Here is a 27,906-nt window from a genome sequence, read left to right on the forward strand (position 1 = left end):
TGGATCATAGACTTAAGGACTAAGCTACTCAGCCGTGGCAAGGCAGGTGTGATGCTGCTCCCAGTGCAGAAGAGGATATATAGATGTCTAGGAGCCACTGCTGCCCCAAAATGAAGTGCTGTCTTAGTTTAAGTAAAGTTGAGTGTCAACTGATCAAGGTTTTCACGAGTATCTTTTCGGATTTGGACAACAGTGTCCCACCTAGATCCCATCTGCAAGCCTCTGTCCTTGCAACTGTGCTCCATGCGTCTCATTTTCTCACAGCGTTTGACAAAACTTCTGAGCCTTTCACAAAAAATTGATTCCCTTCAACCAGATTAGCTTCATCTAGCTTGTGTCACACTGTTCATCCATTGGTCTTACTGTTTGCTAAGTCTACAAATTAAGTCCAGAAAATTATTTATCTAAACTCTGCGCACGCTTTAAGAGGATTCATGTTTTGTAGCTTGTAAGCTGCAGCGCCAAATTGTCAAAAGTGAGAAGCCAGTTTCATTTGAGAAGACAGCAGCAAAATGCTTCTCTGTGGAGCCAGTCCTTCGCTGTGTAAAAGGCTGTTCAGCAACCGAGACTGTCCCCGTGTCCGTGGGCTTCCACTGCGTTCCAGCCGGTGAGCCTGGTGACCCCGTGCACAACACGACCAGCGTGTGACCGGGGCTCTGCGGGAAACCGTGAGGTGCACCGTGCTAGCACAGGAGTACCCAATGTATAACCAACCCTGCTCTCCTTTCTCCTTTAGACTCCGCTCTCAGCCTGGACGGGCAGCCTAGGCTGGACCAGAAATCCGAGGACGTCGTGAGCTCTGTCTCCGCTCACACGGCGTGTTCCTGCCGGCAGCAGGCGTGCCCGGCCTGAGCCCCGCACGGACCCGCTGCGGGGCGGCTGGCTCGGCCGCCCGCTGGCACGGCTGGCTCGGGCGGCGGGGATGCGCCCCGTCCCCTCCGGGAGACCGCTGAGTTCTGCTGCCTCTCCTGGAGATGCTGAAAACAACCCGGGCACCCGTCCCCGGGGCGACCTTTCAATAAACAGCTGCTCTGTGAACGCGCTCTGCCGAGCTCATTTGTCCCTGCACCGCGCTGGGGGCGGCTCCGGCCGGGCCCGCCCCGGCCTCACCCCGCCCCAGGGCCGAGGCTGCGCGGCCGAGCCGGTGCCGGTGGCCATGGGGCGGATGCGGGCCGGCTGGCTGCTGCCCGTCGGCCTGCTGCAGCTGCTGGGCTCTGCCGGCGCCTGCCCCTGCCGGGACCCGCGGCTGTGCCAGCCCGTCACGGGCCCCGCCGGCTCCGAGGTGCGCGGGCCCGGGCCCGGGCGGGCGCCGCCGGCGCAGGCGGGGCCGGGCCCGGCGGCAGCGCCGTTCGCAGCAGTGCTGTTCGCCGTTGGCTGCTGCCGCACGGAACCGCCTGCGCTCGGCCCCAGCCGGACAGCGTCCCCGGGCGGTGTCCCCGGGCCGGGGGGCGTGCGGGCTGTGTCCCCGGGCAGTGCCCGGGCCGGGCACGCTGTGGGCGCTGCCCGTCACTCGGCTCTCCGGCTGCCGTCCCTGCGAGCCGGGGGTGCGCCAGTGTGACAGCCTCGTGGAGAGTGAGTCCGGCTGAGGAGTGCTCGGGGCTAACGAGGGTGCTTTTTACCCCTTTTCCAGGTCTTTGTGTTTGATGTGGGGAAGGAAACATGGAAATCCTACGACTGGTCAAAAATTACCACTGTGGCAGCTTTTGGAAAGTACGATCCTGAGCTCATGTGCTATGCCCACTCCAAAGGCTCGAGGATAGTACTGAAAGGTTGGTTCCATTGGGAAAACGTGGATGTTTATGATACGTAAATGAGAAGATAAGGTACACAGGCCTATATTACCTTGGCATTTTACATTCAGTTGTATGCAGAGTATTAAAATCATTCAGAGGATTAATTAATAAGGCTTTCATGAACCCAGGACTATAATACATAGACATTTGGCATGTGCTGGTATGCAGGGCATTGAAACCAACAGTGCCACAGTAGTAACCAAACCGTCCCAGTGACACCATAATAAAAGTTCTCTAACAGGAGAGGAGGGAGAGGGAGGAAGCAAAAGCCTGGTATTTGGGTCTGTATTCTGGATCTTATGTGGAGTACCCAAAAGACAAAGTAAGGAAAGGGATTTAAAGTAATTCTTAGTATTTTGCACTTAAATGAGTCCCTCTGTATTGGGAAGTGGTTGAGTTTTAAAACATGAATGCTCAGGAACTTTGTGCAGGTACAAATTCTGATTAGAAAGACAAAGTCCATTAGTTTACGTGTTGTAATTACCTTTTGGCTCTGTTGAGAAAAAGCAGAAAGCAGAACCCAGGACTACAGTGTGGAAAGCAACAAAGGTTAAACACGAAAGTAATTTTCCTCTAAACATGACCAGTGGAAATGCCAGAAGTACTTAGATTTCAAGAAAGGTAGTTTACCTTGGCTAAAAGAATATTAAGCAGAAGTAAGAAGATTAAAATTATAGAAAAACCAAAGCAATTTAATTTTAACACCACTGTCTCGAAGCTGGGTAATCTCTTCTGGGGTGGTTTCTCAAAATTATGCTTGGGGGAAAAAGTGAACTTCTTTGTATTTTACCAGCATTGATATGGGCATTTTTTTATGGCGTGTTTGAATATATTAGCTAACTAAAGACAAACCTTTCCCTCTTACTATTACCGTGGTGCAAATGCATGTTAACTCTTGAAGGCCTCTTGTCTAGGTGATGTACCTCTTAAGGAAATTGTTGATCCTGCTAAAAGAGCAGCATGGATATCCCAACAGGTGGACCTTGCAAAAAAACAGTATATGGATGGAATTAACATAGATATAGAGCAAGAAGTTAATGAAACATCCCCTGAGTATTATGCATTGACAGAGCTTGTTAAAGAAACCACAGATGCTTTTCACAGAGAAATAGCTGGATCACAGGTAATAATAAAGTACTTTCTAGAAACAATAAATTTAACCTTATGAAATGTAAAGACTTTTGGCAGTGCTGTTTAGCATATGAATATGAAAAAGTTTATACAGATCTAAATATAATATTCTAGTGAATGCTTAATTATGAATGTTAGCTGTGATATGATCTTGTAAGAACCACTCTTTTTGACCTGTGTGAATTTAAATGAGAGATGGGCTTTGCTGAGATTTGTAGATGCAATATTATTGCTATGTGTGAGCTGGCAGTTTTTAGTGTGTTTTAGTGTATTGTTGAAAGTAGGGCAAATACTTGTGGGGCAAATGCTTGACGGTGTTTTGGTAAACCCATCATGAAAGTTTTCAGGATTTGCATCATGCTTCATATTTTTGGTGGTTTTCATATTATAGTTTAATTTCTTTCATGCTATATATTCCCTAATGGGGTACTCTATGATCTTCTGTTTGTTTTATCAGATGAGAAGCTTCTCCTATAGTTAATGTGTTAAACTGCACTATTTGGGAAATACTGTCTTTCAAAGTCAGGCACTTTTTAAAAAAAAAGAGATAACAAGGGCACCCAAGGGCCATACTTGATACTAAGTTGTGCATTTTTCCTTCAGGTAACGTTTGATGTGGCTTGGTCTCCAGCATGCATAGATAACAGGTGCTACAACTACACTGGGATTGCAGATGCCTGTGACTTCTTATTTGTGATGTCATATGATGAACAGAGCCAGATCTGGACAGACTGTATTGCAAAAGCCAATGCTCCTTACCTGCAGACTTTAGTTGGTGAGGACTAAACAACTCCCCAGGAGTCAGAACATTTCCATTTGTTCACATGAGTAGATAGAAAAGATTGCTTTTTCTTAGACAGGTTTATTTTGTTATTTTTGCAGTGAGGTTTTGAGTGTGCTCAGATATGTGCTTTTCCTGATATGAAAATAATATCCCTGATCCTTAAGACCCTACAGGCAGACCTTTAGCAGTTTTAGCAGTTGAGTGTTGTTACTTGTAGGGTTAGGAGTGTGAAGAACACTAACTCCTTTAGAATGACAAATGGCAGCCAGAGCAACGGTGTCTGCCTGGGATTGCAAAGAACCTGAAACACTTCTCTCGTCTTTGTGAACCTCTGCTCAGGGCAGGTGGTTTAAAGTGTGAGCAGCTAGAGCAGTTACTGGGATCTCAGCAGAGCAAGCCTCTCACTCACTGGAGAGTGCAGGTGAAGGCAAAGCACCGCTTGCACCTTGGCCTCTGTCTGGGGATCTTGCAAGTTCTGCTCTGGCTCTAAATTAGTTATAAAAAACATAGGAAAAGTAAATAATGTGTGTAAATTTTTATTTCCCTCAAAACTAGGATATGAAGAGTACATTGCTATGGGCATTGATCCTAAAAAGCTTGTGATGGGTGTCCCCTGGTATGGCTATGACTATGTCTGCCAAAACCTATCCATGGTAAGGCGAAGATTATTTGTTTGCAATCAAACTGTTAAGTTTTTTCCTTGGAAAGATACAACTAGATTTTGGTAATCTTGTTTTTGGACTAGGAAATACTGTGGTCTGATGGATAAGAGCATCAAGCTGGGACAGAAAACAGAATCTTTTGCTTGGCTGATAACTGATGAGCAGTGTGTTACCAGACAAGGCGTTTTAGCTCCTTTTAGGCAGCCTGAACCCCATGATACCAAGCACTGTGTTTGTCTAAGGAGCTATAAATGTTATCTGTATGAGAGGAGATGGTGTCCAAAGGCCCTACAACACTTGTGCTTTCTCAACACCACTGTAAAGACAGGTGTAACAAACCTTAGCAAACCTATGGCTGTTACAACATAGCAGTTTATGAGGTCTCAAATATTATACTTACGAAAAATATAAGGGTCAATTAAAGGTGGAAAAGATAAGACAACTGTTTAGCTGAATGATATCCATCCAGTCCTGTATTACTGCAGATTAAAGAAAACTTAGCGGTTTTAATTTACTTTTCTCTACAAATAGCATCTGCCAGAGTTGCTTGAGGATTTGGAATTTTTGTAACCCTAATGCCTTTTGTGAATTGTCTTTGGCTGTACTTCTATTCTGGAGTTCAGTATATCTTACATGAAACTCAAGCCTCCCTGTTTCTTTTTCAGGACCATGTTTGTTCCCTTCCCAAAGTGCCTTTCCGTGGGGCTCCTTGCAGTGATGCTGCAGGGAGGCAGGTCCCCTATGCAACCATCATGAAGCAGGTGAACAGTTCTCTTTCAGGGGTGCTGTGGGATGAGGTACAGAAGGCTCCATTTTATGAGTACAAGGTAAGAGTCTTTTATAAAGACACTGTGGTATGGAGTAAGCGTTCATGAACCATAGATCTTTGACTATAAAGTTACTGGGATTAGATTATTCCTTTTATGTTTTCTATTTCTCTTTTTTTTTTTTTTTTTTTCTTTTTTCTTTTTTTTTTCTTTTTTTGTATAGTAAAGGGTTGCTGGAAATCTGTGTCTTGAATTTCTAGTCTGAGAGAAGGGTGCAGTGCCTGAAGACTACAGGAGGAATAAAGATCTTTATTACTTTCCAGTCTTCTTGAGATACTGCATCATGTCAGAAAGGACATTTTGGCACAAAGACATCCTATAGTTCCATCCTTCACTGTTATAATTACTTTCATGAGTTGATAAATGATTTAAACTGAAAAAGATTCTGACATGCTCATAATTTTGTCTAGCTCAGTGCCTTGCATGCATCTTCTCTTCTGCATTTTTTTTCCACATAGGCACAGTGAAAGAGTCCATAAAGGACTATGCTTAAAAGAACACTACAGTGTATCTATTTTGTCTTGTTTATGTAGGCATTATTTAAGTTTCACATGTTGGTGATTAAAGATGTTGTAAGCAATGACCAGGTAAAAGCAGCATAACCCTGATAAAATTTTATTACCTCCTCTAAAACTGTTTATTGCTTAAAACCCCCCACATTCTCTAACTAAATTCACCTGTTAGCTTAGATACTGTATCTGAAATTTCAGCTGTATTTTAAAAAATTTAAAATACAAATTAGCTAAGTCTTTTCATCTAACTTCAGTTAAATTGTGTCACTGTGTTATAACTTCTATTCTACAATTAAAAAAATATTCAAGTATTTGGCGTAGAATTTTTAATTCTCCTGTGTGCCAAAGAATTGTTATATCAGGAAAATATTATATAAATCTACTTAGCTTGTATATCTCGGTTTTTAATTGTACTTTTAACTGCATTCAAGAGAAAATGTAATCACTGACACCAGTGTTTAAATGTTTTTCTAGGATTCTGTTGGTCAGTTCCACCAGGTATGGTTTGATGACCCTCACAGCATCTCTCTGAAAGCAGCATATGTGAAGAGTCGAGGCTTAAGGGGCATTGGCATGTGGAATGGAAATAGCCTTGACTATTCCAGGGAAGCTGCTGCAGAACAACAAACTCAAGCAATGTGGCAAGCTCTGACACCGTAAGAACTATGTGAACCCTTGATTTAGAAGGATGAAAATTGTTAATTTTTTATTTTGGTTTACACTGTCACAGATTTTGATTTTATATAAATATATTGTGATTACAAAAACTTTAAAAACTAGGCAAATTAATCTTGTGTTATATGCAAAGCTGTATTTTCATTCTTCAGAACGTTCCAGTGTTGCTTTGGAACAACAATCCTTGTGTCAGTAGGGGTTTTTTTAAGACTGTTCATCTTTTTAATTTTTCACAGTTACTCTAAGTTAATGCTTGAACTCAGTGTGTATCTGGTAACAAGACCAATTGATGGATTTACAGGGGCAGTCTTATAATGATGCTTTGCTAAAGCTGCCAGGTGCAGCAAATATTTATTCCTGTGTTACATGGTGCAGTCTCAGCCTTCTGACTGCCCAACCCAACCAATATTTCAGCTAAAGTCACTCTAGAATCAGATTAAACAGAATACTGGAGAGACAGATTGTTGGTTAGATGTAGCTTGGTTACTCTTCTAGATTAAAAGATTTTTATGGACTGAAGAAATTACAAACATGAAGTAGTTGCTGTTAAGATTTATATCAAACTTGTTGTTAGAAAGAAATACTTAATAAACTCCAGTCTCACTGTGCTTATGTATCACATAAATTCCTTAGTTTCAAAAGCCAAAAATCTCTGACCTTAGCTTGAAGAAGCAGCATTAATATGAAGAGGGCTTGGATGATGTTTCCTCCCATTTCACACTACTTTACTTCCTGAAAACTAGAATTCAGAAGCTTAATAAATGAACTGCACATCTATTTGTCCATACACCCTAAGATTTATTCAGTAGCCTGTTGTTTGTTTTTATGGGGTGTTGCCTCTGTGATAATAGATTATGTTTTCTTTCTAGTGCATATTTTCATAAAATCATTTGCATAAAGAAGTTGTATTAACTTTTTAAAATACCCATAGTGATGTAAAGATTGGCTGGTGTTTACAGGATTTTTTTGTTAAGTAAAATGCCTTTTCTTGGCAAGGCTTGTAAACAATGTTTCCTGTCTGTGGTTTACTTGTCCTACAGCTTACAGCCCACACTGCTTGTCTGCTTCTCAGAACTGTTTCACAACCAGATTAAAGTGCCACTGGGCCCTGCTTAAGTGCCTCCATTAATTAAAAAATTATTTAATTAGGTAGATGTAGTCAGCTGTGGGTTTGGTGGGTTTTTTGGTTTGGTCTGGTTGGGAGAGGTTGGGATTTTTTTGTTTGATTGGTTGGGTTTTTTTGCTTGCTAAAGAGTTACCATAGTATGGCAGCATTACCATAATGGGTACTGAGGAAAAGACTGGAAAACTTCATCTGAATTGTCTGCTTGATATTACAGGTGATGGAAAGTAGAAGGTGAAGCCTACTGCTCTTGCAGAAACTAAAAATTCCCTTGACAAATCAGAAGGCTTTTCACTAGAACACCACTCTATAAGTCTTAAGAAAGACTGCTACATTTCATATATAATACACACACACACACACACACACACACACACACACATATATATATATCTATCTACACACATATATGTACTTCAGAATGTGTATTACTACTTAAATGCTTAAATACTGTGATAGGGATATTTGCTGAATTGAGAATCTTCTGACACGAATATTGGACCTGCAAAATTCTGAGGGCCAAATGACTTAATAATAAAACTTTCTTTCCTGTAGCAGTCAAGAATCATGAATTGATAATACTATATTTTAAATTTAGCTTCTAATTTTCCAGTAGCTAGTAGCCTGCTCTCATATCACACAATTCTTAAACAGAGAATGCGAGCTTCAGCCCTGAATTGAGCAAAAGTGGGTGTAGTTTTAATAATTTTTTTAATCCTTTAGCACTAAAATCTTTGTTAAATCCTATCTTTAAGAGAGGACTTAACAATAATTGGATAATAGGTGGTTTGACTCAAGACATTTTAAAGTCAGTTCTTTTGAGAGCTGCATAATTTTCTTATCATATAACTTATTTCCCATGAGTGTTTCACTTCCAGTAATAAATACAGCCTTGACAGCTTTTTAGCTGAGATTAATTCCTAGCATGCTATTCTTCTGCTTAATATAATAACATCTGGTTTGCAAAGAGGCAGACAGCAGAGCTAGAAGAAAATTCCTATGAAAAGGTTTCTGATTCCTTTTTCAGAGAATTGTTAATCTCAGGACACGCACAACCTTGGAATTAAGGAAAGGCAGAATACGCAAGAGTGTAAATTGGACCAGGATCATCATTATACTCGTCCAAGAGGAAGATTTCAGGCAAGCTTTCAAACTACAGAAGACAGTTCACGTCCATGTGCCTTTCCTAATAAGAGAGGGAACAAAACCAGCAAGACATGGAATAAAGTCAGATTATCTGAGATTTTGTTTATGCTTCATAATAACACAGTAATGATACATTGGTAATTTATAGATAGGCATATTTATAATGGCAAAAAACATACTCCGGTAAATAGCCAAATAAAGGATTCTGTAGTTCTACAGAATTGTATTTTAATAATTTCTAAAAAATGGAGTGTGTGAGTCTGAAAATAAGAACAGGAGGTCACAGATTTTAGGTTTATTTCTTAGTAGCTATTTAGTTAATCAAAGAACATCAGCATACCACTGGGATGTTACACAATTAACTAATTTGCACTTTAAAAATAACAGTTTTAGACATGTTAACTACTTTAAACTGTATGTTTAAGTAGCTGACTAATCTTACAGTGAGTGAGATTTAAAAAGAAGTGAGCTGCATTCTCTCAGTAGCCTAGTATACAAATTCCACAACATTTATATAATTAATGTCTTTTTACAAAATAACTTCAAGAACATACAAATGTTCTGAAATTCTTTCCTACATTCACTACATAGAGAGCTGCTGTAGACTTCACAGTTGTTAGTCATGTCATCTTCTTAAATTCCTGATTTTCTGGACTGAAGAATTAAAGCTGAATGAATCTTCTTCTGTGTCAGTTCTGCTCTCAGTGCTTGTAAATCAGATGCTGCCTGCTTTCTCATCTGCAAAAGAACCCGTCATTTAAGGAATGGCAATTTAAGGAAGCTTTTTTGGGAGCAGACATGCATATAGGTTTATATAACTAAGACTGAATTTTATACTGGATGGCTGAATACAGGATACATCTTTTATCTTGGAAATTTTATATGTTCTAGCACTTCTTTGTTCTGTACTTTGCCTTGATGTTTTTGAGACAACTGCAAAATTAATTGTTCTTTCCACTCCTTCCTAGACAGTGGAGGAGTCATAGTGATTACAACCACCCTGGAGTCTCCAGTAAACAGGAGTATGGTCAATCCCTGTGGTGTAGAACACTCCTGTTTCATGCTTTCAGAGCTGGAAAGCTGTCCAGTGTGAAGGTCTATACTACCTCTTCCTTCCAAAAAGAGTCATAGGCAACACTGATATGGAATAAAGCAGACAAAGAGTCTGCCATCTGCTTAGGCAGCCTTTTTTTTCTTTTTCTAATTTTTTTTTTCGGTTGGGTGTTTTTTCCTTCATACCATTTTTTTTCTTTAGCCATGGTCTATTTATTACTGCTCAGTGCCTCACCACACCATGCGTATTTCTACAATTACCTTTTGAATGATATGGGAATTTTATGAAAAAGATTGTGAACCTTAGCTTACATAGTACATTGAGTATCTATGTTGTTTGAATGCCATACATTCCAAGTCATCTGATAACCTGGTGTTCTGGAGTAATTTAGCTCAAATGCTAAAGTCAAAACACCTTCCACCTTAAAACTAACAGCATAAAACAAGAACTGTTAAGCAAATATTTACATCATCTAATAACTGAAAAGTTCTAATTTTTTTTTATACATTGCCATATTTTGACAGCTCTAATTAAAAGGCAGAGTACCTTAATTTCTATTAGGAGTCTCATTTTTGTATCATCTAGCTTCCTCCTCAGTTGATCCAGTTCATGCTGCACTGTGGCAATCCGGATGATTGTGTAATTCTGTGTGAAACAACAACAAAACTTGAAGTGCAGCATTAGTGTATCTGTTCCCCCACTGGGTGTTACTTCACCACTCAGAAACAATCCTCTAACAACCTCTTTGCACCTCGCCCGCTTTCCCACCCGACTGATGCCTGCCTGGCTGCACGTCCTCACCAGGGGTGGGGAGCACCTTTGTGCACAGCCTAACAGCTCAGTAAATCCTGGCTTCCTTCTCTGGGTGCTGGACGCCACAGACCTGCTGTAGGAATGTTGCCTTGTGCATACCCTTCATGTAAGGCCTCCCAGCCAGGGAGATCAAAAAAACCCCACCCCTGATATGGCCCTCAACAGGAGCAATAACGTGTCTGAACATAGCCAGTAATGCCATGTCAACCCTATTCATATTTTTATTTTGTAGGTATTTCAAGATAGCTCAAATAATACATGTTTGTATATAATATACCCTCTTACACTGTACATGCACACATCTTTCAGATGCAAGAAAGGGACATTTATTTTTCCTTCGCTTTTGTCAACAGCCTTGCTTCCATTAATGCATTTAGAAAATTAGCATACACAACTGGAAAGGTTGGAAAGGCTGTTTCCTCCTTTTCTTTCATCTTTTCTTTTTTTATCTTTTCTCTTTTTAATCCCTCTGAACTTCCTATGAAACTCACAGCTGCACAATAGTTGAAGTGCAACCACTTCAAAAGCTACAGATACATCCTGCGTGCTCCAAACATCCATTGCCTCCTTGTATGAAATCTTGGGTGATAGAAACAAAGTCGAAATGAACAATCCATTAACCATATTGAACAGAAGGGGATTTTGTTACAAAAAGGTACCAACAGAAGGCAGAAACAAATGCTCAGCCTCAAGCACTTCTGCAGCCTTTTTGAGACAAAAAGGTTTGAAGGAATTCTGTCCTTCAGATCATTGAGCTAAAGCTATTTTACAAGTCATTGGTTGGCAATAAATATGTTTCTTTAATTTGTATTTTATACAAAAAAAAATCAGTGTAAAAAGAGATAATAAAAGCAAATACCTTGGAAGTTGTATAGTTTGGTCGTTTTTGGCTATCTCTGGCTTCCAATTGCAAGAGCAATTTCTGGTGGTAAAGCTCTGAATCTTGTCGCAGTTTGTCTAAAGTGTCCTCCAGTGAAACTGTAGCTTTCTTAGTTTCAAAGTACTTCTTCTTCCATTCCTCACGAACTGCACAGGAAAACAGTAATAGTGTTTGGTCTTGTTCACCCTAAAATAAAGGTCTGCTGAAGTCATGACCAGCTCACCTCACAAGCTTCAGCTAGCCAATGCATACACTGAAACATGGCAGAGTCTCTTTAAAATAAACATTTAGTGAAAAAAATCTTCATTAAAATTACATTTGCTCTAAATGCAACTGATTTTTCACACGAACACCTGAAACAAAAGGCTCTATCTGACCACTGCCATAAAACACAGGTCCAAATCCAAAGTTTTATTCAGTCTGGCTTTTCTGCAGGTTCTGCTGCACCTAAGTGCACCTGGCCTGTGAAGACAACCTTTACTTTACCTAACTGGATAACATAATTTAGGGCAATGCAGGTGCCATTTGGGGCCTATCTCTAGCTTGAATTGCAGCTCCATGCTACTACAAAGTTACTGCTTCAAGCACTCAGGTTTGGGGTTTTTTAAATACAAATTCCCCACGCTGCAGAGTGCTCTGCAGCCACGTCCTTAGAGAGTAACTGAAAGAATTCACTTGTCTCCTTTCAACAAGCTACAAATAATATTTGAGACTTGTAATGACTTAGCTACATTTAAGCACAGAGAAGGCTCTCAAAACATCAAAATTATTAAATCTCATCTCTTTATAACTGGGATGTGACTTAAGGAAGATAGTTTTAAGTATAAACTTGAAAATAATTTTATGAAGAAAATTCGTGTGAGATTTCAATGAGATTTGACCTTGTTAAAAACCAAGGTGTGTCGAGCTTATCACAAAAGGCTGGTAACTTCCATGTCATAAGCTGAATACCATTGGATAGGAGGAACAAAAATTATTATGCTGCAATTTAACTGAAGCCCTCTCAACACAGTACAAGCCCCTGTAACCTCCAGCTAAAGGCAGGATTAGAATTTGCCAGCTGCCCTGGGCCTCAGAGAAGCAGCCAGCAGTAGCTCTCTGAACACTGCACGTACATGAGACACAACTTGAATAGTTTATGAAAGCCAGAATAACCTTAACTTTATAAGATATGCCCCCAAAAAAACCCAACAAAAAACCAAAAAAAACCAACAAAACAAAGCAAAACAAAAAAACAACAACAAGAGAAAATAAAAAAAAAGCCCTAAATGGAAGGAAACACTGCAACCTTGAATTTTTCTAGCATGCCATTACACAGAATGAGTCTTCTTGGAGCTATTGGTTAGCAAACTGCTCTCTCTGTAATAAGCTCACTGAAAAGGAGATAAATATTTTCACATTGATTTCAGTGTAATTTCTCAATCACTCCAAATTCCAAAATAAATTAAAAGTGTACCACGGTATCTCCTCAGCTTGTTTTGTTCCAGTAGCCCTTTAGCTTTTTTGGTCAGTTCTTCTCTAGTTTTCTCCATGCGCCTTCTGTCTTTCTTCATTTGTTGCAATTGTTCTACCATCTTGTTTTCTAAGGATATTACAATTATATTTGAATACACTAAGTACAAAGGATCAGTCAAGACTTTTGTAATGCACTCATCACAAATTATGCCAAAAGCTTTGTCAGAACAAGCAGTAGAAACAATTTCATTTTAATCAGGTTTCATTTTAGTCTAACTTTTCAGAATGGCTGGTGCTTTAGAAAAAGGGAGAAATCCAGCATGCATCCAGGCATTCACACACACGCAAACATACTTCTTTCTATATGTTTAGACAATAATTCATTAAATCTATGTAATCAAGAAATATATTCGCTCCATACTTGGCAAACTCCTGCCAATGAAGCCAAAAAAGCCTCAAAAAGACTATTTCCTGCTTAAAATACAGTGCAATATAAACTGTAGTGAAATATTGCCTTAAACTCTGGCTGGCAGGACAATAGCTCAGCCTTCCACTAGTCTGCAACCATAGGTCAAACACTTAACTTCTCACGATCCTCCTCCTCAGCAACACAACTGTATGTGATTTTCTTTGGCACATTCTCACTTGAGCCTGCAAGATTTCATCTGATAAGATCAGATTTCATCTGATCTTCCTCCTTTTTTCCTTCCATCTACAGGTTGACAAGTTGGGCTTTCTAGTGCTGGGAACCTGCCAAGCTCTAGGACAGCCCATGCAATCTTAAATACCTAGAATTTTTTAATCATAAATTAAAATTTGTAACAATACTGTGAATGAATGTATGTATAGTGTAGGTATTTATGTCTTTATTGACTCTTCAGTCTTGATTAAACATTCACTTCCTTGCAATTTCTTGGAATCATATACTCACTTGCTGCTTGAATTACAGGAACTTGAGCTGGATTTACAGTCAGTGCCAAAAAAGGTGGACTAGGAGGTGAAATATACTCTTTTGGACAAGTAAGATTATTTTGCTTGTTTTCATCTGCCTGTAGAGTCAAACGACACAACTGTAAGTACATAACCATAATCCTGAATAGTTACATTAGACATATACCCTGAAAGTGGCCTGAGTGAATGAGAGGGCTGAATTTGATTCTACAGGTAGGTTTCTTTATTCTGTCACCAGTACACATGATAACTAAATTACAAACAGCTGGATCTCTGCAAACAAAATGAGAACACTGAACACTTACATCACAGAGAACATACAGACAAAACTACAGACTATTGCTAATTGTTCTTGCCCATGTCCATAACCCCATAAGTTACTGACATTCCCATGCAAGACCAGGAACTAAGAGCCTTAAAATGGCCACCTGGTTCATCAATTATAAAATCAAAACCTGCCAATTTCTAAACTAAAATTTGTAATTGCAGATTTTAATTGTTTAGAAACATACTTGATATTCATTAGAAAATCTGCTAAGTAGCAGTGCATGAATTAACTTTTCTTAATTATTCTCAAATCTTTCATATGTATAATGAGTCACCAGTCTTAGAAAATTAGACTGTTTCCAGATGGAGGACTATATTTACTGCTCAAGATTACTAGGAATGCTACCTTGAAAAACATACCTGATTATCCAGTTTTTCACCAAGACTGACTCTAGTCTTCTCAGTTCTATTTTGCTGCAATCTAAGATAAAATCAAAAAACCAAGTGAAAGTTCATTGACTGAAATGATTTTGCCCCCTCCTTTTCTTTCATTTATTTGAAGTCTATAAAGTAAGTTTGTATCGGTGAATTAATATTATCCATTATTTTAGAAGATTCATTATTTGCTAACCTTTGTTTTTTGTGGACATAATCTGTAGTTTGGTCTTCCATTATTTTAAGAATTCCAGCATCCTGTGTTCTGTCTCTTCTTAATCTGGTATCTTTTTGGTGCTCATTATTTTCCATGTTTGCTAGTTCTGTAACAGGATAGTGATGACAAAAATACATAGATTATTACACTTGCAAAAATCAGGCTGTTTTGACTGTCAATGACTGGACTTTCCAACCTGTATTGGAAATTCAGTGAATCAACACAGCAAGTGGTGTTATCTCTAGGATTTGGAAATGTTCCATGAATAACAGAAGAAAGAAATAAAGCAAATAAAAGGTATTTTTATTATTAGAATTTATATCTGATTAATTCTGGTGATTAGGCAAATGTATCAACTATCGTAAAGTGTTTGTCTCTATCAGCACACAGTGATAATGATGGACTTACAAGGTAAAACTACATCTCTTTGAAAGATATCATAATTATTTTTAAAAAATGGAATATTGTTCTGGTAGTGCTATTGCAACTTACACTTTAATCAAAGATTTCTTAAAACTTAGCTTTACTTTGCTGACTTTCTTGAAGTCCTGCTTTAGCAAAAAGACAATAACAAACATTTGTACCTATCTGATATTTAATGTGATTTTTGGGTCTTTGGATACCCTGGCCTTGGTCATCACTGTGGTTTACATGAGTAAGAGCAGTTCCTTTGGCTCTGTCATTCCACTCAGGAGCACTGTACTCTTCTTGATCTTGGCCGATATGATTCTGCTTGGAGGTCTGTAACTTTCCAGACTCCTTATCTGCAGGAACTGAATGACTTGGAGTGAAGAGAGATCCATCAGGTCCACTTTGATCTGCATAATAATTGACAATATGAAACAGAGATATTATTTTATTGTAAATATTAACCAAAATATTTATTTTTCTTGTCATTCATCATCCTCCTTCACTACACTGCTTAAGCTTACCTTTTTCTCCAAACTGTTTTTCTGGAATCCTGTTGGTTTTGTCTTGCTTAATGTTTGTGTGTGAAACTGGAACAGATTCTTTCTCACCCCATTCCACAGGACTGGGCACTCCCAGATTTTCTACCTGATGCCTGCTTTTTATACTTTCTAAAAATGTTTTGCTTTTTTCAGGTTTCTGTTGGGAAAGGCCGGATAATCTTGATCCATGACCAAACCTATTAGCTTCTTCCACAACGTGATGTTTTTGTTGAGTTGATGATGGTAATGAATAAACATCTTCAGAACATTCCACTCCAGGTAATAAATATAATTCAGGATAAAGTGCCTGAAAATACACAGTATATTCATCAGACAGGACAAAGAAAATGTGCAATGTAAATTTTCTGAAAATGGTACCTTACGAGCCAATTAGTACTTACATAAGGGGGAACAAATGACTTCAGTTCCAGTTCTGTTTCCTGCTTTGCTTTCACCTTGGAAAATAAAGTATGGAAGAGTAACAAATACAATACTTCTTTTATCAATAATGTTGCATGTGACATATGCATTCTATTGTCATTTTTACATGCTGCTTTCTTCTATAACCAGCATTATAATCCATAGCGGCCTTATGGGGAAAAAGTAACTTAGACTACAATTGTATTTTCTGACATAGTTCTGAAACTTTGTCTATTTTTCAAAATCTTAATCAGACTCACAAGATTCCATGCACAAACTGAATGTTTTTTTAATCCTTTACACTTTCTCTTACGGTTCAAAGGACCAGTTCCAACAGTCACAGGAAAAGAAAATTTTCAACTTTCTTTATCAAATATTGCTTCAAGCTGAATCTGGACAGAAATTCTGAGTCTCACATAATTTTCTCTATTAATCTAATACAGCATTGCAAAATACTTTATCTATATGGAAAAAAATTCTAATATTATCCTATGTCTTCTTGTATTTATCATTTTCCTTCATACTCGTTTTGTGACATACACTTTCACATTTCAACAGTTGTCCTAAAAAAAAGTCTAAAATAGTCAATAAATATTTGTTCTCCAATGTAAGGAAAAGAAATCTGAGCTTAAATTCAAATAATTATATTCAATTAAACACAGGTTCTAGCCAAAAAAAAGAAGAGAAAATGAACATGATTTTAGTTTATGTTTATCTTTTCATTTAAAAGACTTGCAAGTAGGGCACAGCTCTTGGTTCTGCTTACATTGTTAGAGTTGTGAAACAGAAGACTAAGGGGAGAGAACACTTAACAAATATTTGATCACAGAGATGTGATTCAATGAGGTTACCATGACCCCAAACAACAAATAAAGCAGTTGGTTTATTGCTTTACACTTTGTTATAAAGTTAAACATCAAGCAGCAGTAAATACCTCAAAGTAAAACTGTATCTTTCATTTGCCTCTATAAATCTTCATGTATGTTACCAGTATCTTTATTCTCTATTAACATAAAATATTTTATTCATTTACTGACATTATAAAAGCTGGAAAATTTCTCCATTTATCTCTGAACTATGTGGGGAAGAAAATTAACCATCTTACTTATTATCATCCAGTGAAAAAGAGCTCAACTCATTGAAAACACATGCACACTTTCCAATGCAGATTGTATCGCAGTCTTTTAAGCTTCTTTTCAAGTTTTTCCATCTAGTTTTTGCATATTCCTTAGTACTTATTCTAGTCTTCTGTGAGAGTGATTTTAGTGATAATTCAACTAGAAATGAAATAAAGAATGGCACCAAATTTCCTGCTTGTAGTTATTTTCCAAATCCATGAGAAAGTGGTGAAATGAGACATGGAAAAAGTATTCTATACTTACATAAGTGATTTATATCTTAGTGTATTACCTGAACAAACTTTCAGTTGGACTAATTTTCAAGTTTATTTAATCTTTAGCTATACTTTTTAAAATATATATGTAGAATTGATTGATGTGAGGAACAATTATGATTCACACATGTAGGGGTTTTAGTACTTACATCTCAGGCCGTATTATTGTACTAAACAGTGGAAAATCCAGAGAAGTTTTCATTCAGAGAATGATGTCTTAAATGCTTTAGGGTAGGCAGGTCACAGCATGAACCATTAGAGGAACTCTGACTGAGCTTCCATTGCAAATTTGTCAACTGCCATATCCCCAACCATGTACAGGTAATAATGGCCTTATAGGTTAGGGGATTTTTTAATGCAACCAGATTTATTATATTTAATCCATGGATTTATCAAAAATATAATCTTTTCACTGGATGGCAACTGTTAATTACACCTGTTGCTTGAAAGGGTATTTCTGATATAACTGTCCAGCTGTGCCTTTGCACTTGGGGAAATAACTGTGTTCTGACAAGATGTTACGCTGCAGCATGTTTAAAAGAAATGCTAACAGTGCTCCTAAAGTTATCTCTACTTTATGTGATACTATCCCATCTGCAGGAATGAAATCTCTGCTTTACATCATAGAACAGAAGACCATTAAAGAAAAAAAAATTAACTTACCACTGCTAGTTTTTTCCCAATGCATTTTAAAAATCTGAATTTATCTGCGACTGTCACTCCACCCAGGTACTCTCCAAGTTTCTCCCGCAGCACTCTTAATGTGATGTGAGGAGACACCCTAGAATGTTGTCATTCATTAATATATCTGTAAGATCAAATAGGGATGGCTAGTTAGTAGGAGGGGGAAGATAATGGTCTGTATGTGCTGGCTTGCACAGACAGAATGACCAAGACTGGGAACTATGTCCTAGCATAGGCCAGAGAGCTGTCCTGGCAGTCAGAACTGCACTGTGAGGGCTGTCCCAACATTAACTAGCAAGAATCACATTGTATCAGCCTCATAAAAAGGGACAATATGGAAGCAGACAAAATCTGAAATATACTTCTTCGGAATGCTGTTGCTCATCTGCAGATGAATAACAACAACATTGGAAGCTACAGCCATGCACTTCCATATAAATGACACAGTTTCATGGGGCTGGACCATGACTGCTGAACATTCCCTTCAAGCACCCAGGGCCAGAGGAGCCTTCATCACTGTCCACTTTAGGCAGCAGGCATATTCCTTTGCTTTGGTCTTCTCCAACACAAATTCACAGTTGGGTGTGTGCATGTGTGCATGCAAATATATTTTAAATAAAAACCAAACTGCAGTGTGAACATTTCCCCCATGATCTGAGGATGAGAATGCTGACACAAATATGAATTGCATCATTTAATGTACTACTTGAAAGTATGGAAATATTTAGGTAATGAGCTCAGTAGAAAAATCACTACAGAATGAAAAAGCACAATAAATCCAAATGTGCCAGAGGCATTCCAAAGCTCTGCAGCACTGAATAAGCAATTCAAATTGTTCTGTGCTGCCATATAAGAAACCAGGGAACAAATGCAGGCCCGAGACTGTTAATCACCCACACTGATTAGGTGGTAGGATGATTTTGGTGCAGGCAGCTCTCACTTCTCAAGCATTGCACAGACACAGCTTGGGGGATAGCACATGCCATTCTCAGCAAACAGTACAGACAAGAACCTGCCACATCTTCCATTTGAACAGGTCTTCAACATTAACCTGTCAAGGTTTGTTTGCACTTGCAAGCAGCCCTATAGGCCTCCACACCTAAAGTAGTAGTAAAAACACTATCACTTTCATCTCATGAATACTATAATAAAGTGGGCTACAATGCTTCCCTTGTATTATTTCAAATACCTTGAACTTAAAGGAGCCTCCTCAAGATCATGAAACTGCCCTGGAGCACAGGCATGCAGCAGAGGGGACCAAAATGTGCAGAGTGGACACATCTACAATGTATAATGGGGGAAAATATCTAGGTATCCAGATCCTGAGGTACAGGGCAGAAATTTATCTAAAGGTTGTTTGCCAGTGCAGCTGCTAGGAAAATACAATAATATTAGTCTGTCACTTGCTGCCACTGGCTGGCAGAAAACAGTCACACGTCACTTGCTTCAGGGTGTCCCTTTAAAAGTAATGCAAACTAGAGTTCATTGCAGCCATCCCATCTAGAAATAAAAAAAGTTTGGCTTCTGTGGTGAGGAATGAGGAATGAAGAAAAAAAGCTCACAAAGGCTGAGAAATCAAGTTAATGGGAACAAGAACTCAGGGCAATAGGCAATTACACCCGTAATATCATCCTCTAATTTCACAGCTAATGGAAGTGGCCTGTACTTTGACCTAGGAATCCTTTGTAAAGCTGATTCAGATAGCATAAGATTGTCAAGCTGACTGAACAACACAGCTATCAACAACATTCAAGCCACAGGAGCACCAGCAAGGCTGCCATTCCCTCTCCTGGATTATAACAAAAGAAGATTTTAAAAATATTTTTTGTTTTTAAAGACAGTGATTCATTGGCCAGGTGCTAGTTATTGGTAATGCTAATGTACTGCAACATTGCACAGTACCCATAGAATACTTAATCAGCAATTATCTAGGAGTCAGTAGCAAGCAACAACAGCCAGGCAGATATAAACCCACTGAAATCAGTGAGGATCCTAATTTAATTTGATCCCTCAGTGAAATAAATTTACAACAGAAAATACAGGGCACTGACAGATGTCCATGACATGAAATCAAGTTACTTCAGACATGTATTCTGCACCTCTGCTGCAGACTAGAACAGCAAACAAAATGGGTATGTGCATTTATTTTCTCTGGTTTTGAGCAGCCTTTCAACAAAAGCAGCTGTGAGAATGAATGCATTCTGCCCTACATGCTCATACCTGACTGCTGTCAGTCTTTTCAGCTACACTGTATATTGTCTTAAGTGGATAATACAAGGCTCAATTTAAATTAACTAAAACCTCTATTGCCTGCAGTTTTAGCTGAATTGACAGGTTTTGCACAGGTGTAGACAAGATGCACATAAAAGCCCCATTTCAATACACATCTTTACATGATTTGATTTTTCTACAACTTCTTACCACAATGCATACACACAGATTTTGTGAGCAAAGTGTTTAGGTGTATAAATAAAACTTTAAAAGTTATGACAGATTAAAAATGCAACTCCATGTACCAGATTTGAGCCTAGGAACTAGGGTACTCCTTCACTAAGTCCTTTAAACATCTACCTGAGGGCACAGACAGTACATGGTGTTGTGCACAGCCTTTCACTGTTCAAGAAAAAAAGAGGAAATGCTGCTGGTTCATGGGCAGTAATGCTTCCCCTTGAGAAACAAGGCTTCAGCTCTTTCTCTGGACTGAGAGAGCTCAGATCATCATATCTCTGCTCCTGGGAACTGACAGGCTATCCTGTCTTCATCAAGCCACTGTCTTGAAGCTGGCCCATTGCCCAAAAGAATTTCAGCTTTTGATAGTCAGACTCAAGGAGACAGAAAGAACAGAAGATATGATTTTACAATATATATCATTCTGCAGAAATACTAGCACTGCTCTGGAAGTGCTTTTCAATGGTCTACATGGGCTGCAAGTGAGCTAAGCCTGATACAGTACAAATTAATTAGCAAATAATGCTAGTTATGTTCACCACTTACCCTCCAGAAATTTCATTAGACAACAAGTTTCTGCTGGCAGATGTAATTGTGCTCTCCAGAGCAACAGTTGGACTAAAAGAGTGAAGGCCAGTGTGAAGGACCTACCACATACATGAAACCTAAAACTACACTCACCTTATAAATCCAGCTGAGATGAATTTGCTAGTGAGAGCTACAGGAATTGTATTCAGCTTGAAGTTCCACACTTCTGCTGGGACATAAAAAACATGAAGCTCCACCAGCTAAAAAAAGAACAGATGTAAATGTATTATCATCCTCTTCCCGTACGCTTTGCTTTGTTTAGGTGGACTTCCAATTTGTGTAGGCAGGAATGGCTCCTTTGATACTAGCACAGGGACTAGACCAGTGAGACTAGAACTGTCTCAGAGTGATGACCAGACAGTGAGAGCAGTAACAGCAGAGTAATTTGTGACTGACTGCCAACTGACAGCATCAAAATAAGTCACATTAGAACAAGCTCCCCAATGAAAGTGAGATAATAGAGAGCCTGTGTATCCCTGTGACAACAATGGAGAGATCTTTTAAGGTATGAAAAAAAATATTGGTACTCTGGAGAGTGTCATGACTACAAGAATCCCTCAGCTGAAATCTTACCTTTGTTCATCTCATTAAAAATGCAAAGCTCTGAAAGCTTGATTCGAATAGCGCCACAACTTGATCATGTCATCAAGAAAACAATCAAAACATTTCTGACTGTTGTTAATACTTTGGAAACACAAAAATGCTCCTGCTAATGTCTGCAAAAAGAATAACTAAGCTGGCTCTGAGCAAGGTTCACTTGGGCTGTGTTTGGGCCTGAGGTAGTTGTTGCACTGGTGATTTCCAGGCCGTGATATTTTGAGTAAAAATCAGATAGCATTGACAAGGATGCCACATTTCCCTTTAGCTAGAAGCCATGCAAATAAGCTATATCAAATATTTCTGCAAGTGTTGAGTTACTTAATATGAACTAGAAACTAATTCTTTCTATATATACTATTTCAAAAGCACTTTTTTCCCTCTTAGGTCTTCTAGAACCTTATTTTAATATATACATTTATTTATTAATTTATTTAGTTGTGAAATCAAAAAAAATCATTGTGAAAAAGTACAAAAACTCTCACCTGTGATGTTCGAGGTCTCATTTGACTCAATGACATGTTGGTCCCTCTATGTGACCACAGCAAATGCCAGGTGAGTTTTCTAACTTTCTTTTTGATTGCAGCATTCTTTAAGAATGAGTCTCATGACAATCTGTTATGAGAGAAGTTACTCCATAAATATCCTTTTTTTCATTTACGGATCTTCATCCCACTTATGAAAATGGAAGTTGAGTCTGTGCTGAGGCAGAAAGCTTTCAGCTAACTGCAAACAGAATCAACCACACCCTCTACACAAGCGAGTATCACCTAAGTAACTGGGGGAATTGCTAAATCATAGCCCTGCGGCTCTAAGAAATCTGCCCTAGAGCACTTCCTCTTAACATTTTCTTCCCTTTCATAATAAGTTTGGTAGTATATAATTTTCTACACAATTCCACTATTTTCCTAAAGACACAGAGCTAAATTTCCACAAAAGAAGATTCTTGCAGGGCCTGGATCTGATAAAGTGACAATTACTGTGAAGTGCAGCAAATACATTGTGCCAGCCAAATGCAGTGTTCCGAGGAAACGTGACTGTGCTGGGCAACCACGTCAGAAAAATACTTCCATAAATTATACGCATGGTTCTGTCCTAACATTGTTATTGAATCATGGGATGGTTTGGGTTGGAGGGGACTTTTGAAGGTCAGCAGTGAGCAGGGACACCTCCGACTTGGCCAGCTTCTCCAGACCCCCAAGCCCAATCTGACCTTGAATGTTTCCGGGGTGGGGGCATCTCCCACTTCTCTGGTTAACCGATTCCAGGCTTTTACCACCTTTACTGTAAAAAACTTCTTCCTTTCATCTCTAATCACCGCTCTTTCAGTTTAAAACCATTCCCCCAGTCCTATTGCGACAGGCCCTGCTAAAAAGCTCGTCTCCATCTTTCACTTTTTGTTAGGAGTTTCCTCGGTGTTGTCACTTGGAAGGCTCTTCCAGCCCCTCTGAGCTTACAAACCTCCTGTGGATTTTCAGCCTGCTGAACTCCCTTGTTGTTCTCCTGAGCTCAACAGGAGATGTCTCTCCTCCTCCTGCTTCTACCCCAGCTACTTCTAATTCACCTGTTCGTAAGCACGAGTGACTGAATCTTCCAAGTCTCACCCTGGCGCTGTGGAATTAACATTTCCTCATGTCAGTATTTAAAAGGGCCCGTGTCTTTACTCGCAAGCTCCCACAAACGACCCGAGTGTAACACCCCATCACTCCTCCGGTCATTGCCAGCCCCTGGCAGGCACAGCACGTGTTACTGCCATTGCTCCTGCGTGCAGGGAAGACGCTGCATTTTGCAGTACCTGATGTCACCCCATGCTCCAGGTTTCACTGCCGTTCCCGGGCACCTTCTGCAATGAAGTAGGACTAGTAAACTGATCCTCCAGGCTACCGTCAACACTCAACCCGCTACCAAGAACTAAGTTAGGAACTTCATTCATTGCATCTCAAAATAACCTCCAAAATAACTTTGAGCCCAGTGGATATTATCACCAAGATTCGCCGCCTCGGTGTGAAACACCACGAACGCGCGGAGCGCGGGTCATTTCTGTGCCCGCAGGCGGGTCCCCGTCCCGGGCACACGGAGCGGCCCCGCCCGCCCCGGTCCCGGCCGCGCAGGCGCCGCGGTCCGGGGAGTTGTGGCCGTGCCGGGAAGTTGTGCTGGGAGTGCCGCCAGTGCCGAGCCCAGCCCGCCGCCGACCCCGCCATGTCGGGCTCCTCCAACGTGGCGGCCATGAAGAAGGTGGTGCAGCAGCTGCGCCTGGAGGCGAGTGTGACCCGCGTGAAGGTGAGCGCGGAGCCGCGACGGGACGGGACGGGACGGGACGGGGCGGACGCGCCGCCATTTCACCGCCCCGGGGCCGCGCCCGCCGCGCTGGGGCCGGGCCGGGGCCGCGGGCTCCGACCTGCCCTGCCCTGCCCTGCCCCGCCGACTGGGCTGGGCGGCGGCGCCCGGGCTTCTCCTGGGGCTCCGTCGGGGTTCCCTGACCAAGGCGAGCCCGGAACGGCAGCGCAGCCGCGTCCCCTCCGCTGCCACCCCTGCCCGGGGCTCGGCCGCTCGCTCCCCGCCGCCCCTCGGGCCCCGGGGCCGCTCCCCGGCCGGAGCGCTCCCCCGGGGCGATGGACGCGGCCCGCGCTGCCCGTTCGTGCCCTGGGAGCGAGGAGCGCCCTTCCGTCGGGCTCTGGGGAGAGGCCGCCCGAGCCGGGGCGCACAACAGGCTGGGCTGGCCCCAGCGCGGCAAGATGGAGATGTCGCTGCCAGGCACACCGAGTGCATTGAACTTGAGCCGGGCCGGGGTGGGACCGCGCTTGGCACGGCAGAGAAACTGGGCGAACTGCAGATACGAAGCGTCAGTGCAAGATGCAACTTTTTGAAACTTTGATCGTTCTATTTTATGAGTTCAGAATTACAGCAAAGGAAAGCAAGACAAAGAATTTTTCACTGTTCAGTTTTTAGGAAGGTACAGCATGCTAAAAACCCCTTATAAGGGTGCTCAGAACCCCATTATCTCATCATAAGGATGGCTTTCCTAAGGGAACCTGAAATCCAGTTCAGTCGAGTAGAACACGTTAAACCACAGACCGTATTTTAAAATTGTTTATGCTAGAACAAGGATCTTCATATCTTTAATAAAGCCATCTCCAAGATCTTGTTCATGTGTCGTCCTTCATAATTAGAAGTTTAACGTGGAAATGAAAACATCCAAATCAGTTGTCATTCTTACATTGTTCATCTTGTCTTTAAGAGAAAAAATAACTACAATGAAATTATCGCGTCAAATCTACATAAGCTATATTGCAGAATCATTTAGTAGTATATATATAAAAGTCTTTATACTTTCCAATGCTAAACCCACATCCTCGGTAAAGAGTGTTCAGTGAATTCTAATGCCAGCTTTTATTATGACTAGGTTTCTCAAGCTGCGGCTGACTTGAAGCAATTCTGCCTGCAGAATGCACAACATGATCCCCTGCTGACGGGAGTATCATCAAGTACAAATCCATTCAGACCCCAGAAAGTTTGTTCATTTTTGTAATTATGTGAACTACTTCAGTATCTTTCAGTGGTAAGTTCTTGAATTACAATTCATAAACTCTTTTCTTATTTAAATGAGACAGGCTATATGAAAGGCACTCAGAAACATCTGACTTGTGCAGCTGGTGTTGGTCTAGATCCCCATTTTTGGTTCTCCCCCATTTTCTGGTCACAGCTCTGTACTGGACACATGCTGGCCGTAGGTATTATGAGTAGGACTTCACTGTTGCAGAGCTTCCACCAGTTTCTGTTGCTGTAGCAAAGTAGTGGGGCCAGGTACTCCTGAGTTGCTATTTAGACTAACCCAGCTGAACAGTAATTGTGCTGTATCTTCCTCTCTGTAAGGGTATTATTTCCCTTTTCTCACATAGGCTTAATTGTTCTCCCCTCAAGCAGATGGTAGAAAAGTTCCAGATGTGCGTGCTAGGAGAATAACCATGTTTGAAGACCAGAGTAGTAACAGTATAGAAGTTGATCTTTAACTATTTAACAAGCAAAACCACTTTCCACATTGTTTTCAGCAGTGAATTACAACAGTAGAACTGAAATGTGCTTGAGAGTTCTTGTAACTTTTAAAGTTACTTCTATTGTGAATTTTTGCCAACTACCGTCATTTAAAAAATACTCTTGGATGCTACACTAGTGTAGCTTCAGCTGTAAGCATTAATCCAAGGAAGAAATCAGATCATCTGTTAAGCATTATAGACTGATAATTTGTACAAAACCGAATAAATTGTACTTAACCAGTGACACATACAGTTCCCCACTGAGGTTTGTTAAGATAAAGTAATTCCTGGCCTCCTGAGTGTGGGTGTAGGGAAACAATGTTTCCGGTGTCTCACAAAACACCTGCATACACAGGGCATAAAAGGCTTAATATTTTCTTTCTCAGTTATAGCCTTTGGAATAGAACTCTGGTTTCTGTTTTAGTTACGCTACTTATATGTGTAACGCCTTCACTTTGCAGTATCTGTTGCTGGCACTTCCTGAAAAGAGGTGATTGATTCCTTGTTTTCTTGATGAGCCAATAGCGTTGCAGAGTCAGCACCACCTCACTGAAGAGGAAGTGTAATTTGTTAGTTACACAAATTCCCTGCTTTTCAAAGGCAAAACCTGATGTTTGGGCAAGCACAAAGTGACTGGGAACAGCTGCTTCTATCTTTCCACTTACCAGTTTGGTTTTCAGGAGACACTAAGCTTCAGTTCTTTTGTAAGAGCTTTGATTATCTTCTTGTATCTTTAGGGATGGCTTCATTAAGAGTTTATTTTTTAAACTAATATTTTATAAAGCAGCTGTGGAAAAAGAGGATATCTTTTCCTAAATAGTTGTCCATGGCATATTCTGAAACGTATTCTTAAGAGTCCTGCTTCATTTAGCAATGATACCTTTTTAACTAGATTTTGGTTTTGTTTTTCAGATCTTTTAGCATCTTTTCCTACCTGCTGATGTGTGTATGGGCAGAGTGCCTCAAGGAGTGGCCTGGTTTGAAGTCTGTACAAAAGCTTATCTTTAATGTGCCAAATCTAACTCTAAAAGTGCTACTGTCGTCAAACTTCTTACCATCTACCTCTCCATGAACTGTATGCTAGTTACGTATTTCTGTTTCATACAGGAATCAGTTTTATACACCAAGCAAAAAATAAAAGTGTCTTGACTTAGTCTGGCCTTGAAATTACTGTAAGAATTTGATTCACTTCTGCGTATGGTGGCACCTCACAGTCAGTGCATCACTGTAGCAGCTGAAGAGCAGAGAGAGGAGTGTAAATATTCTCTGCTGCTGTAGGTCTGCATGGGGTTAACAGTCCTTCAGAACAATGAGGTTCCAGCAGTACCATACTTAAAAGCATAACAGAAATAGAACAGAAAAAAAAATTGGACAGTTTATAATTCAGCTATACAGCTGTGCCATATTCATAGACATGACATCAAGACAGAGTAAATTGTTCTTTATCTTAATGAGTAATGCTACCCTAGGAGGTAACTTACTGTATGTGCCTTCTAATTCATTATGTAAATACGAAAAAGCACTTACAGCTGTATATGAAAAGAAAGTAGCTCAAAGAATACTTGACCTCTCAGCTGCCAGTGAATGTGCTAACTTAAGGCAGAAGAGTAGTTCATGTGCAAATAATACCAACTCAAGTGGTGCCGTGAGGCTGAAGAAACATTTTTAAAATCTTTTTAAAATGTAATGGGGGAAACCCTGTTCAAGAGACCTCACACAGTCACTAAGCAGCATTTTTAGATGATAAGTTTTATGTACTTCCTGTAAAGGGGTTTTATGAATTCTTTCCCATCTGTCTCTGTTTCCTTTCAACTGCTGTGGGTATATAGACCTCTTGTTAATGTGATATTTACAGAAGAGATAACTGTAGGAGTTATGCATATTGTTTTGTAACTTCAGCAACATGCCTATTTTATGCAAAATGCTAATGAAATAAAATACCGTGGATTTCATGGATTGCATACTGCCATCTCAAAGTTCTCTGGATAGGAGAACCTTTTTGGAAAACTATTCCAATACTGTCAGGGAACAGCATACTGTAGGTTAGATATAAGTTTAAAATATTTA

The 27,906-nt window shown here is 40.1% G+C and overlaps 4 protein-coding genes across 4 annotated transcripts in view; 3 read left to right on the forward strand and 1 right to left on the reverse strand.

The window, feature by feature from the left end:
* Positions 1 to 923, forward strand: part of LOC136294630 (vitellogenin-2-like) — a 22,471-nt gene extending 21,548 nt beyond the window's left edge. The window contains exons 34-35 of the mRNA XM_066192556.1: positions 446 to 607; positions 737 to 923. Coding sequence (XP_066048653.1) covers positions 446 to 607; positions 737 to 852 — 278 coding nt within the window. The 3' untranslated portion in view covers positions 853 to 923. The remainder of the gene's footprint in view (positions 1 to 445; positions 608 to 736) is intronic.
* On the forward strand, positions 923 to 7,542 carry CTBS (chitobiase). The gene is made up of 7 exons (XM_066192558.1): positions 923 to 1,282; positions 1,631 to 1,769; positions 2,708 to 2,916; positions 3,528 to 3,699; positions 4,264 to 4,361; positions 5,036 to 5,197; positions 6,184 to 7,542. Exons 1-7 carry the CDS (start codon positions 923 to 925, stop codon positions 6,367 to 6,369), a joined length of 1,326 nt encoding a protein of 441 aa, XP_066048655.1. The 3' UTR covers positions 6,370 to 7,542.
* A 1,227-nt stretch (positions 7,543 to 8,769) lies between these two features.
* On the reverse strand, positions 8,770 to 23,837 carry SPATA1 (spermatogenesis associated 1). The gene is made up of 14 exons (XM_066192557.1): positions 23,601 to 23,837; positions 22,291 to 22,420; positions 21,302 to 21,408; positions 18,152 to 18,269; positions 16,077 to 16,130; positions 15,658 to 15,982; positions 15,310 to 15,543; positions 14,705 to 14,831; positions 14,494 to 14,554; positions 13,787 to 13,904; positions 12,857 to 12,982; positions 11,380 to 11,546; positions 10,254 to 10,352; positions 8,770 to 9,391 (listed from the first exon to the last, which is right to left on the reverse strand). The coding sequence occupies exons 2-14, from the start codon at positions 22,324 to 22,326 to the stop codon at positions 9,287 to 9,289; spliced, it is 1,677 nt and encodes a 558-aa protein (XP_066048654.1). The 5' UTR covers positions 22,327 to 22,420; positions 23,601 to 23,837; the 3' UTR covers positions 8,770 to 9,286.
* A 68-nt stretch (positions 23,838 to 23,905) lies between these two features.
* GNG5 (G protein subunit gamma 5) lies at positions 23,906 to 27,791 on the forward strand. Its single transcript, XM_066192560.1, has 3 exons — positions 23,906 to 24,085; positions 25,209 to 25,364; positions 26,752 to 27,791. The coding sequence occupies exons 1-2, from the start codon at positions 24,005 to 24,007 to the stop codon at positions 25,332 to 25,334; spliced, it is 207 nt and encodes a 68-aa protein (XP_066048657.1). The 5' UTR covers positions 23,906 to 24,004; the 3' UTR covers positions 25,335 to 25,364; positions 26,752 to 27,791.
* Positions 27,792 to 27,906: the final 115 nt, after the last annotated feature.

This window comes from Chamaea fasciata, unplaced genomic scaffold (genome assembly GCF_029207755.1).
Source record: "Chamaea fasciata isolate MVZ Bird 193981 ecotype frontalis unplaced genomic scaffold, bChaFas1.0.hap1 SCAF_10, whole genome shotgun sequence".
Lineage (NCBI taxonomy): Eukaryota > Metazoa > Chordata > Aves > Passeriformes > Sylviidae > Chamaea > Chamaea fasciata.